At 30.9% G+C, this 13,768-nt stretch overlaps 1 protein-coding gene across 2 annotated transcripts in view; it reads left to right on the top strand.

Moving 5' to 3' along the window:
- Positions 1 to 8,985: 8,985 nt before the first annotated feature.
- LOC145191501 (uncharacterized) overlaps positions 8,986 to 13,768 on the top strand; it is a 65,269-nt gene continuing 60,486 nt past the window's right edge. Inside the window, exons 1-4 of one of the 2 annotated variants that reach the window (XM_090073564.1) lie at positions 8,986 to 9,093; positions 10,964 to 11,066; positions 11,165 to 11,252; positions 11,450 to 11,638. In XM_090073564.1, coding sequence (XP_089929690.1) covers positions 11,017 to 11,066; positions 11,165 to 11,252; positions 11,450 to 11,638 — 327 coding nt within the window. In that variant the 5' untranslated portion in view covers positions 8,986 to 9,093; positions 10,964 to 11,016. Of the gene's footprint in view, positions 9,219 to 10,963; positions 11,067 to 11,164; positions 11,253 to 11,449; positions 11,639 to 13,768 lie in introns of both variants that reach the window. The other variant, XM_090073563.1, reaches the window with a different exon arrangement.

Genomic DNA, 13,768 nt, shown 5'->3' with positions numbered 1-13,768 from the left:
ACAAGTATCCTATGAAGTAATATAAAAAAATCTAAACCTAAGGACAATGTGTTTTATTGCATATAGTTTTAGAAATTCCACACAACTTATTCTGTAACCCACCTTATTTTCAAACTATTTTCAAAGTTGTTACGCTAGACAATTGACCAAGGAAAACAATCTTTTCTGATTATTATGAATTTTTTGTAATATCTGGAGCATATTAGATGTTTCCTGACTTTTTCCGGTGTTTCTATGTGGAAAACTTTTTCTTTACATTTACGATATACGATATGAAGATTTTTTACCCATCTCTTTCATACGTTCGAGTTATAAAACGAACTTAAAAAAGCTCTTAAGAATTTCAAAACTCTAATATCCAGCAGTAGAAAAGCTACTGAGCACAGTGGCTCTCCGATGTGGTATGGTATTCCATTTTCATGTGTCGTAATATGTACAGGGTTACCTTTAATTGTGCACAAACTTTTGAATACTGAAACTGTTCTACAATGTAACATTTTAATTTTGTAACCATAACACACATAAAGCTTTCATGAATTTCTATTTAATAAGTTAAGCTTTTGTGAGTTTGAACATAGCCAAAGATAAAGTTATAGAAACTAACTCACTGTTCTGCCGTTAATTGAAAATGATTTTTGGAAAAAACCAAAACAATTGAGTGCTCCATGTTTAGGTTTACCTGAAGATACTTCTAATGCTGATACAGAAGATTTCATTGCGTACATTCAGAATATATCAACTGTTTGTTAGCAGCATGTAAATGTTCGGGTTGAATCCCAAACTTCTTTAAATGGTTAGTTCCAATAACTTCAAAGTTGACCATAAATTGCATTTCCCAAAGTCCATCTAGTTCAGAACCAATCTTATCCGATTGCGAACAACCTGCCCCTAGCCTTTCCAAAAGTAATGTGTCTAAATGCTGCTACTCGCTTGGCGAGTTCTGTATATCGCTTTGCTGATCCTAACGTCTATCCGAAATATTTTATTTTTAGACTAATTGAAATATTAGAGTAGTGACAAGATGATCTGAATTAAGAAATGGTAACAGTGAAACAGCAGATCCGATCAGACAACAGTTGTACAATAGAAAAAAATTTTCCCAAACATAAAACAATGAGAATAAGAGAGATTTTAATTTCAAATCATTGGTGCGTAAATTCATTTTAAAAAGCCAACCTTTGGTTTGAGGATCATACCTAGCAGGGGGGGGGGGGGGGGGCTAAAATTTGTTGGGACTGTGAAAAAAAAATCTTGAGTTGGCGTTAGGATCAGCAAAGTGATATACAGAATTCGTCAAACGAGTAACAGCATTTAGACACATTACTTTTTGTTTTATGAATCACTTATATGAGCTAGCTTACTATTCCCAGGTAATAATAACACAGGGCTGCGTTTGAAAAAAAAAATTTCTGTTCATGGGGGTTTCTAAGGTAATTCCTAATGAAATTGGCCTCCTAAACCGGAATATGACATTCTTTTTGCTCAATCAGGTTAGGTTATTGAAATACAGCACACCTACTTTTTTTTTGAGAAAAACATATGTTTCAAGATCTTTTCATCTCTCATTTTCATCCATATAATACATTGGAATATTTATTAGTGACCTGAAAAAAGGCTCAATTTAGTTCCTTTATTAACTTTAAACTTAAAAAAACTTGTGAAGTAATCGAATAATGTAAAGAAAAAATCTATTTCCAGAGGAAAGAAGTCCTTGATGCCTTCCGTTTGTGAAGAGTTATTGGTTCGTCACGTTTAAGACACCAACAATAGTCAGCTAACATGTGTGTGTCCCAACGTCCTTGATATCTCCATCGTTTTTATATCCTGGTGGAATCTTTCACCCTGTTCCTCGCTGTAATCTCCACAGTTTTCAGAAAAATAGTCAAGATGTGACTAGAGAAAATGCATTTTTATTGACATGCGAGCTCCCAGTTTTTCGAAGCTTTTCATGAGCTCATTGACATGTGAAACATACTCAGAGCTTCTTTTATTTCCCAGAAATCCTTTAATTACTGTGCTGAACGTTCGCCATGCATCTCGTTCAATACCTTCCAAATATACCTGCATGTAGCTTGGCATCACTGATCTGTGGGAACTTTTGCAATAGATACTTAAAAGCTTGGCCTTCTTTATTCAGTGCTTTTACAAAGTTTTTCATCAGACCAAGTTTGATATGGAGAGGAGGAAGTAAAACATTTTCTGGAGGGACTAGTGGTTCAGCTTCCCGAGATGGCCAGTCTTTCTGCTTATAGTGAAGACTATCTGCCCTACTATCCCATAAGCATAAGAAGCAAGGGTATTTTGTGTACCCCCCTTGCATCCCAAGTAGAAAGCACACAACCTGAAAAGAAAAGATTTATTCATAAAAAATCAAATCTTATTAAGTTAAAATATATTTCTATTTCTTTCTAAAAAATTACCAACAGGTGCTAAAGTATTTTCAAAGGAAAGCTTTATATTGACAAGAAAACTTAATAAGTATTTTACTTTTAGTTCACCACATATTTGCCAATTGTGGTTGGAGTACTTGATTGCATCAATCAATATTTTCATATTCTTGTAGCTTTCTGTCAACTGAACTGAATGTCCAATAGGTACAGATGCCATTTTATTATTAATGTGTAGGATTACAGCCTTTAGGCTTATGCTAGAGGAATCAATAAAAAGCCCCCATTCTCTCGGTTGGTAAGGAACGCCAAGTGCCTCTATTAAGCCTTTTACATCATTGCAATATGCCAACGAGCTAGAAGAATCAACTTCAAAGAATCTTTGAAACTTTTCTTCTCTGTTTCTATACCAATAGAAGGTAGTTTCTTTGGAGAGGAGATTGCTCTCACTAAGACGGGAACCAAGAAGTTGTGCATTCTCTTTAGAAAGACCAAGATCTCTGGTCAAGTCATTTAATTGACTTTGAGTGGTCTTGGCAAAGTCATGCTAGACGTTGGCTCATATGTTGCTGTTATGTCAGTGTCTTCATTTTTTACACCTTCCATATCCTCTTCTAGTTCTCCTTTCTCAGGTGGAGAAGGAACTGGAACTCCTAGACCATGTGGCACTGGCTTAACGGCAGATGGAATATCAGGATAGACCACCATGTGTTTGTTTTTCTTATTGACACCTGAAAAAATTCACAAATTTTCAGATTTTTATCCAATTTTTCTATACAATTTAAAGAATTTTTTTGCTGAATTTCAACACAATTTTTATAAACAATTCAAACTTCATTAGGGGCGGTTTATATGAAAAGCGTTTGCCGTTTTCCGAGATATCAACGTCATCAATATTTTAACTTAATTTTATTTTGCGTTTATATGAATAAACAAGGTAGCCCGGATAGCAAGATCTCACTGTTTTTTGCCGAGATCTGGGCAAACGGGCTGGTTAATTTCTTATACAAACTTGTACGTATGCGTACAAGTTTTGGGAATTCTTACATTTTTTAAATTTGAAAGCTTCCGCAAAAAATAATAAATTTAATAATAAAACTGGCAATTTCCGTGTACTTAAAATTTCAGTTGTTTTGCTTTTATAATTTACCAAAGATCCAGTATCTTTTAAGTAATATAAAGTAATAGCTACTTTTTTATCTGCTGGTAGAGCTCTAGAGTTAGGTGAAAAAGGGTCAGGAGATAAATAAGAGCTTAACTCTGAAACCAAATTCATGAAAAGAAACCGTGAAAGCTAAAATTTTTTTTCGATAAATCAATGGGAGCTACACCAGTTATTATACTATGCCACCATCAATCAGTTCTGCCAGTTTTAACCCAGCAACCACGATTTTTTCTTTTAAAGCGCCTCGCTTGTTTCATCTTTTGAAGTGATTGTGATCGTTTTCGTAAAAGAATAATATTTAAAAAATTATCAAATATAAATTTTTGAAGCTTACACAATACAATTAGGCTTTTAAGAAGCATTATTTGGGTTATAATACCAGTTAAACATATTGTTAAAATGCCATATGTTTTTTTGTCGCTAGCCGCCATCTTTAAAGTTATTATTTTACTGATAAAGAGGCCAGCCCTGCTAGAAAAAACCAGGCTGACCTCGATATCATTTTTTATTTTTTTGGCAAAAAATCCAAATAAACGCAAATTGAAAACTGGCTCGTTTTCCGGGCTAGCTCGGCAAACGGGCTAGCCCTTGTTCATATATACAGGCCCTTAGACTATAAAAAAATATATATATGTTTGGATTAGTTAAATATTTTTCTTTTAAGAAATTATTCTACCTTGAAAAGTTCAAATAAATAGATTGCTGGTTTCTCATTAAAGATGTTTGAATGATTTTGATCTATTTTTAATGCGAGTTTTATATCTTCAGAGTTCTCCGTCATTATCCTAGTATTACGTAACTCGCTGAGTATATTATGAAAATATAAATGGAAATCGAAATATTTCTCGTCGAAAATTTCGTTATGACAACGACAAAATGCCTCTGCAGCTTGCGTGGATTGGTCATGGCCATCTGATTAATGGTTTCAATTGTGCCTAGGAAAAACTGCATCTTTTTATGCTTAGCAGCTACCATATAGACCTGTAGTTAAGTGCTTTGATCATGAAGTGTTTGGTCTGGAACCGGTTTCCATCGTCAAAAGTCATCTCTCAACAATTAAATGAATTTACATTTGAGATAATGCTATAATTCTTTAATGAAGTGTCTTTATTGAAATAAAAAGTTTCCCACAATCCACCTCAGAGAAGTGGAATAAACAACTTTAAGTTATGTCATTCTTTGGTCAAAGCAGAAAAGACAAAAAGCCACACTAGATCCCACATTTCCGAAACTTTGACAAAGAATACCGTTTGGTTTTTCGGTTTTAAACAAAAATAATAATTAATAAAGAACAAGTTTTTATATCAATTTTTCAAGAAAAAATCAAATTTTCTAAAGTTTGTTAAAATAGAACTCTTTATGCCTGATTTTTTCTGTGACGTATTTATATTCGTATGTAGACTTTTTAGTTAAAACTTGTTTTAATTGAACAGCAGCTCTGCAAAATGCCTTGAAGGGTAGAAACAAAATAACATAAGGATTGCGAGGTATCACCATTTTTTCTAAAAGTTAACTTTGTATGTCAGAATATAAAAAATTAAATCAAATTAGTTTTATTTTAAATGTGCAATTTTAAATTTTGTTTGTTTGTTATTATCCCGTTAAAAACCGAAAAACCAAATATCGATGCTTGATAAACTATTTTGAGTACATTGTTAAACGTATCGCCAGTAACACACTACCCAGGTAAAGGTACCAACAGTAACAGATTCAAAGTTGATTTTCCAGAAAATTAAAATAAACAGCCTCTAGTTTTATCAGAGATTAACTCTTCAAGACAGAATCCGAAAACCCGCTATTTATAATAATTAAAATAGCACCGATAACAACATAAGCTCCCTGAGCAAATCGCTCGAAGTCCCTACGACAAAATTTATTAAACGTCATGAAAGTTAGGGACTCCTACGAAGATGTAGGTCGTGGTCTTAAAGTCCTGTGTCTTGTGCCTTGACAAGAAGTAAGATTTTTTCTCAAAACTGCGTTGTAACTGAAAAGAAAAATGGAACTTGCCAACAAAAATACAATGTGGATATTTGGAAAATACACGAAAAGCTAGACATTTAAAAGAGGAATGTAAATTCCATCGGTCATGCAGTTTGACAAAATGTGACCCTGTCGTTTCATCCCGTGGAGTCTTCATATCTATTATTCATGGAAAATTATGTAAAAATAAAAACAGTTCATTGTAAAAAGAAAACGTAAAAAGAAAGATGAAAATAATTATACGTTTGTTAGGGTAGGGGCGGGTCTAGTTGAGCATTGGGGAAAGTTGGGCAACTAAAATATCTCAAAAACTACGCGTCAAATGACAAAACATCTAATGGATGAAAGATAGGTTTATATAATGGTACTACAATGCGCATCAAATGGTTGTTGGACCGCGGTCAGCTGAGATGCACGAGCACTTTTTCAATTTTGAACCAAAAAAGAATAAAAAATATTTTTCTTATTTTTCTCTTAGACTCTCAAAAAAATATTTATTTGGCATCACTTAAGTGTTGATATTTCAGCCATTTACTTGACTTTCGATTATACTTATCCATTTTCCCTAAGTATTATACCTCTTTTTATAACCTAACTTTTGTGTGACCAAGTCTAGTCGGGGTAAGTTGAGCAGGTTTGAAAAAAATTAGTTAAATTAAATAATAAAATTGATTAACAAAGCGGCATTATCAGATACGGAGAAACAAATTTTGCTAAGTAAACATTTTAAGGTCCATAAAACACTTTTAAATTAATCATTATTAAATACTCTTAACAGTTAAAAATAATATCTGAAACCCTTTTTTTCAAAAATTTGTAAATGTGATTTAAAACTATTAAACTTTTGCTTCTTTTAAAAATATTTTTATTTAAATATTACTTACTCAATAAAATATATAAGCCAAAAGTTCAGAAATAAAAATTTTAATTTACTAACTTTATTTTTAACTTACCCTACGCAGCTGCTCAACTTGCCGCGTTGGAGTAGGTTGAGCATTTCGGTAAACTTTAGCGAATATTTTCTCAAACAAATCTAAAAAAAGTTTTTTTCTTAAGCAATTTTTAGCAGATAACATTTTTTTCTAATAGTGAAAAAATGATGTAAATTCGAGGCACCGTTCAAGAGATCTATTAGATTTAGCAAAAATTGCTCAACTCACCCCCCACCCCCGCCCTACCCTACACAGTTTTCATCTTTTTTTTATCTTGTTCTTATGTAGAACTTGTACTTCATCAAAATATTTTAAAATTTGTATCAAAAAATCAAATACTTCTTTACATTAAATAAATTTAAAAATACAGTGAAGTGCTAAGAAAATAACTTTTCACCCGCTGATCTTTAAGAAAACCTAAAACAAATGGGCTCTATTCGTCTATATCTCCCCCCTCCCCTTACCCTTACCCCCTCTCCTCCATATTTTTATGATTGATTATGATAGAGAAATTTATACTGATTAAAAATCATGTAAAAAATAGGTTTTCAAATTAGTATAAAGTGTTCTAATATGAAATTGAAAGTACAAAAGTTTACAGCAAATCGCTAATATTCACCATCTTGAATAAACTAACTTTACGGTTGGTTTGGCAATATTTGCTTTTTAAGAACAAAAGCAACCGTAATTTAGTTTATTTTTAATTCTTTTTTTTTTTTTTAATTACTTTGACCTTTCACCGTACTTTTCACCGTACTTTTCACCGTACTTTTCACCGTACTTTTCACCGTACTTTTCACCGTACTTTTCACCGTACTTTTCCCACCAACACCAATATATAGAAATCATAGTTAAAAAAGAAAAATACTAATTATTAATAAAGGTACCTGTCTGCAATTTGAAAATTATTAGATTACGGAAAGGTTAAGCTTTATCTTAGAAATTAATTAATATAGGTGATACAAAGGGTAGTTTTCTTTCTAAAGAGGAGCATGAGGTAAGATGACGAATGGGGCACGATGACGCCCTCCGTTATCTTCAAAACTCAACTAAATGTAAAAGTTCACTGTAGCTGAGAGAGAAGAAGATTGTATCTTCTTCTCTCTCAGCTACAGTGAACTTTTACATTTAGTTGAGTTTTGAAGATAACGGAGATATACAGAGAAGAAGATTATATCTAGATTTATTTATGATTTATTTATTTATACTTTCTCTATTTATGCTTTCTTTACAATTATTATTTTCCGGATGAAAGATAAGTATTATCAAGGTTTTTCCGATTTTAAGAAAGAAAAAAAATTTATCCACTTGTATTTAATTTATTTCATCATTACATCACCAGCTAAAGGTAAGCGAGATACTCTCATTCAGTCTGTTTAATTTGGAAGCCATGCAAGTGGTATTAAACTATTATACAAGTGAGATTAAGCTATGATAACTTATTTATGTAGAGTTCTGAATCATTTTAAAGATTGTGTAGCCTAGGGGCAAGATGAACGGGACAAGATGACTCGTTCGTTGCTTCGCCGAAGTACATGTTTTACTATAAACTTGTGCTGTAGTAACCGTTGTGTAGCTTCGTCATTATTACATTGCTTTATTATGCATTAAAGTATTAGACATTTGCTGTATTTTCTTGTGTTTGAATTTGCTATGAACTGATTAGTAGGTTTTTTTTTGCATAACCCTCTTTAAATATATAGTTTAATTGATTTAAAAATTACATAACCATTTATATCACTTATATTATAAACTATGAATTTATGATATCGTGTTGTTTGAGAAGGTAATGGTATCATAGAATTTACTTTTTTAAAAGTCTTTTAAAGTAAAGATTTGAGGTAACATTAGTTAATGAGTTTTTTCCGGCCCATTTTCAACTTTTATAAGGTTTTTGTTGATACTTTAGTAACGCATAATAATTTTTATCACTTCTTGATAAAGTTTTACTTGTTGAAATAGTTATTGACTAAGATATAAGTGCTTTTCAAAACGTTCGTTATCTTGCCCAATGTTCCCCTGCTTATGTTTATTTGACTATAATTATAGATTACCATTAAAAAATTTTTTTATAACAACTTTTTCTGAAATAATATGGATTGAAGCCTTATTAAAAAAGGTTTGGTTTGAGTGCCACAATATAAAACCTGGCGGTCTCTTTGTCCGGCGGGTACTCTGAGAGGGGGTCTAAAAACTCTCAAAAGCTAACCCTATCTCTAAACCCCCCTCCCCCTGCGTGCTACGATAAAAATTAAAAAAAAAAGTAGTTAAAAATAGAGAAATGATAGAGAAATATTATAAAAGTAAAGTCAAGCAAATAATAAACATCAGTAAAAAAATCATATTAAAAACTTATTTCCAAATTCTCTCCTAAAAAAGTTCAATTTTTTTAAATCATTTTTTCCTATCAACAAACAAATTTAAATTACAAATTCCAATGTTGTTAAGGAGATAGCGCGCTTTTAAAGTGACCGTTGTCGAGATGGAGTACAAAAGCAAAAATGTTTCAAGTTTTTTCAGCGGCCAATCCTATTCTCTCTAAAAGCGTATCCAACGTTATTTATTGCACGCGATCGAAATCAAAATGCCCTCGTGTTTACATTGTTGTTAAAAAATATTGAAAAAGGTAAAATGTAACATAAAATTAAATAATTCTATTAAGAATCATGAAAGATTTAAAAATTCTATTTTGGTTAAAAATCATTTCGGCAACTTTTTATTTGTTTTTTTGTATGCAAAAAACATCAGCAGGTAAATTACATCACTCACTCTTAATGTAATTATCCTACATTGACTGTCATTAATTTATACAACATTTAAATTAAATATTACATATAATTTGTATATGCATATATGTAAGTTAATTATTAAGTAATACTGGCCCAAGCTCATAAGGGAAGGGGGGGATCTTTTATTTTTATTAAAATTCACTAACTACTAAATAAAAATTCACTAATGTGATGTCCCCATTTGGTCCACACAAATCCCATCAACAACTAATCAGAATGCAGGAACTTGTCCCTCATTACCTGTCTGGTTTACTGTGGAAACTCATTGAATTGCAGCTATTATTTGTTTGTTTGTGAGATGCACGATGAAAGAATGGTCAAAGCTCTTTTGCATTGTCTTTAACAACATTCACGCGGCCAATGTACAGCTTTTACTTATTTTAGTCTTCATTTTTGTTATGTTTATTTAATCTTTTTGATAAAAATGGCACTGAAAGTTACAATTTTTTAAAGAATGTTCTACTTTTTGTCGTGATGAAAGTCCTTCTCTTATAGACTTAAGTCCTGAAAATTGAATTGGATTCTGTTTCAAAACCTCTCAATAGCAAGCTTCTCAAAATCTGAAGCTTTTACCAATAGTCCAGGTCTTTTCTAGTTGCTTTTGCTACAATAGGTGCAGCAAACCAGTTTTGCACATATTTCCACATTGTTCTTCTTTGGTTCTTTTGGGTTAGGACTCAATCCACCATTTTGATTGCATTATCACTCAGGCTATTTATCTGGCATGATGTAAATCACCTGGTTTTTTTAAATGAACTCGGGATGATATATCTTCAATGAATAAAGTAGTTAATTCATTAAACTTAGATAATCCGATTGTGGGTGGGTCTTCTGTATTTCTTTCTTACAGAACATAATTGTAGATGTCTCTGCAAAGTTTGATTTATCAAACTCAAATTTTTCTTAATCTATTAAATCCCAACTACTTTTAAAAATTATTGAAATAGCTGTCTGACCCAAAAGACATAGCTATTTCAATAATTTTTAAAAATAGTTGGGATTTAATAGATTCCATTGTGATGACACTTGTAACAATTTGATTTATGTGATGTTGTCATACTTGAAGAAGTGATATTCCAAGCTCAGATTCAATTGTGATGTATACACCTTGTTTACTAGTAGTATTGCTGGCAATCATATTGAAAGGCATGGTCTATATTATGTTTGTCAAACTCCAATCTTCAAAACATTTTATAGCACCACTTACAATATTGTTACCATTTCCCTGAACAAAGTTTTTGCACAATAATGTGTTTTAAATTACCTTCTTCCCAGATTACCAGAATAGATAATCTCTCAGTATTACTATAACAAATAACATCTTGTTACATTATTCTGTTCCAGTGTACAGTAAGTAGACATCTCTTATGAGACTTTGTTTTATATTATTATTTGTCTTTCATAACATAGCACTCCTTTGCCTCTGTAATTTACTTCTCAAAACAACTGTGTGTGTATGTGTGTGTGTGTGTGTGTGTGTGTGTGTGTGTGTGTGTGTATGTGTGTGTGTGTGTGTGTGTGTATATATATATATATATATATATATATATATATATATATATATATATATATATATATATATGTATATATATATATATATATATATATATATATATATATATATATATATATGTGTGTGTATATATATATATATATATATATATATATATATATATATATATATATATATATATATATATATATCAGATATATCTTCTTGTGATCTCACAAAATGCTCTTTTGCCAATTGCTCTGCTGGGATGGTTTGGAAAGATTCTGTTGGATGCTCACCTTGTCCATCAGGATATTTGTAAATAAAGTTTATGTTTTTTCATTTAGAACTTATTTTATTAAGTATGATTATTTTGTAATGTTCAAATTATTTCAAAATTTAAATTGATTTTGCAGTTGCAAAGGGTTATCTGAACCTTCAAATCCATGCCCTGCTGGTACATTTAATCCATTGGTCTCAGCTGTTTCTCAGGATTCATGCATTGTTAGTAAATTTTTATTAATCAAATTTAAATCACATCACACAGTTTACATCATATATATATATATATATATATATATATATATATATATATATATATATATATATATATATATATATATATATATATATATATATATATATATATATATATATATATATATATATATATATATATATATAAAATGATATGCTTTTAGATATGTCCTACAGGTTCTTACAGTACTGCAGGCTCCACTTCATGCACACTCTGTCCTGCTGGTTTTAAATGCCTTGCTAACAGTACTATTGCTCCTTGTGAACTGGGAACCTATTCTCTTCTGGCACAAATGATATGTATGCCATGTCCAAATGGCTTTGTTTGCATAACCCCAGATGTACATCCCCAGGTATTCTAGATTTCATTTTAAAATTTTATTATATATTATCAAGTATTTGTAATTTATTTTTTTATTTTGAAAGGATTTGTGAAAAATTTGTATTGAGTTTGAACCAAAAAAAGCATCAGGCTGAAAAACTTGATTAAAACAGAATGAAAATGTAATTGAAATTTTGTTAAATTAAGTTTTGTTAAAATAAATTTTCTGAAAGTAAATTTTCTTACACTAAATTTTCTTAAAATAATTTTTCTTAAACTAAATTGCTCTCACAACATGATGTCCTTTCAACAAATGCAATACACGGTGCATAGGAACATGGTCTAAGACCATTTTTAGCAACACTTTTTTCTCAGAAATATTTTTTTGTTTTGATTATCAAAAAAAAATTGCTCCAAAAATGTTAAAAACAACTTTTTCTACTAGGGGGTGAAATCATGTTTTTTAATGAGTGCCCAGGAGTTTAATTGTTCAGGATAAGTGACAAAGAGGTATGGGGCATGCTGAAATATCTAGTATGTTGATGCTGGTGCTAAATGAAGATGACTTGGAAAAAATTAGGATAATTGAAGCTAACTCATTCCTACCTCAAACTCTACTTGCCCCCTTCCTAAAATTAGATCTTCTAAATTATAAACTTTTTTTTTTTCTCATTCTACCATAAACTAGATCAAAGATTTAGGAACAATTAAAAAACCCATTTACCCCCTAAAAAAACCCATTTACCCCCTAACTTTAAATGTTGTAACTTGTAAATGAGAATTTTTTTTGATGAAGTTTGAAATCTGTCAATGAAATATGATCAAGTTTAATAAACACACAAAGTAAAAAAGTTGAAAAGTGTTTTTAGGAACTATACTCTAGGGAGGGCTATCCGGGGTTGAGTAGGGTATGCTTACAATCACTTTAATGCCATAAAAATATTTTTCTGGCTTTATGGTTAGGTTTTTGTTGATGTTTTACATTACAAACTTATATTAAGCATTTGTTCTTAGAAATTTTCATGTTTACTTTTTACAAGCTACATTCCTGAAAATAGGAAGCTACTTTAAAAGTGCATGTAGTTGTAATCAACAACTATTTTTTAGTGCTTCAATAAAGTTTAAACTGTGCTCTCATTTTCAATTTTTCATTTGTCAAAACTGGTTGAATTCTTGATAAATTGATTCTGGAGCTAAAATCCAGTAGCCAAAATCTACAGGGTATAAGAAAACAAAAAATACAAGTTTATTCATTTAATAGTTGCCATAATTCAACTGTTGAAACAAATGGTAAGTATTTAATCACTAATACAACAATTTTATTTCATCAAATATAAAAATTATTTATTGTACTGAAAACTGCATATTTCAAGTCAATGAGTTTGATAATATCTTGTTCAACTATGTGCACCTTCTATGAAGTTTAGCCTTTAGATTTCTATGGCTCATTAAGAGTTGTTCTAAATCTTTGACAAGATTTTTACTTTTTTTCCAAAACAGCCTTGGGTTCTTTTCAAAATCTCTAAGTACTTGAATGTATTTGGTAGCTGAAACTCAAAGACCAGATTCAAACAAAAAAATGGAACTCAAAGCTATCAATGTTTTTAAGCAACTTGTTGCAAATATTGCATTCAGTATGACACTGACTTTGGTAGAATATTCTTCAGATGTTTACTGATATATCTGTTGACAAACTATAGCTCATGCCCTTTATTTTCAAACAAGTTTTTTTTAAAATTTAGTCTGTACCACCTAATAGTATATGTAAACTAGGACTATTTGCAAGTTCTGTAATTTTCTTGTTCTTGTCTCCTGTTGATAAAGGAGGGGAAATAATTTTTCTGTACTTTTTGTACCAACAGCCACCCATTGGACATACAATCTGTGCAAAAATTCAAAAGTATAATGGTTAGCTTTTTAAAAGTTAGGAGAAGAGGTCATACAAAATGGACAATGGTGCTTTGGAACAGATATTTCCAAAATTAAGGTGTTCCCTGATTCCTTTGTGGTCAAATATTTGATAGAACTGAACAGAACTATTCCTTAAATTGATATAAATATTCAATGATGTGCTGCTTTGGGTTTACAGATTGTTAAAAAAAGAAAAGTTTGAAAAGGTGGGTCTTAACCTTTTGGGGAAGCACAATTTGTTGATATATTA

Source organism: Hydra viridissima, unplaced genomic scaffold (assembly GCF_058129835.1).
Source record: "Hydra viridissima isolate aposymbiotic clone 2 unplaced genomic scaffold, HvirCarnegie_v1 scaffold_16, whole genome shotgun sequence".
NCBI classification, from domain to species: Eukaryota; Metazoa; Cnidaria; class Hydrozoa; order Anthoathecata; family Hydridae; genus Hydra; species Hydra viridissima.
Note: the sequence above shows the minus strand (reverse complement) of the source record. Positions and strands in the feature narration are given on the sequence as shown.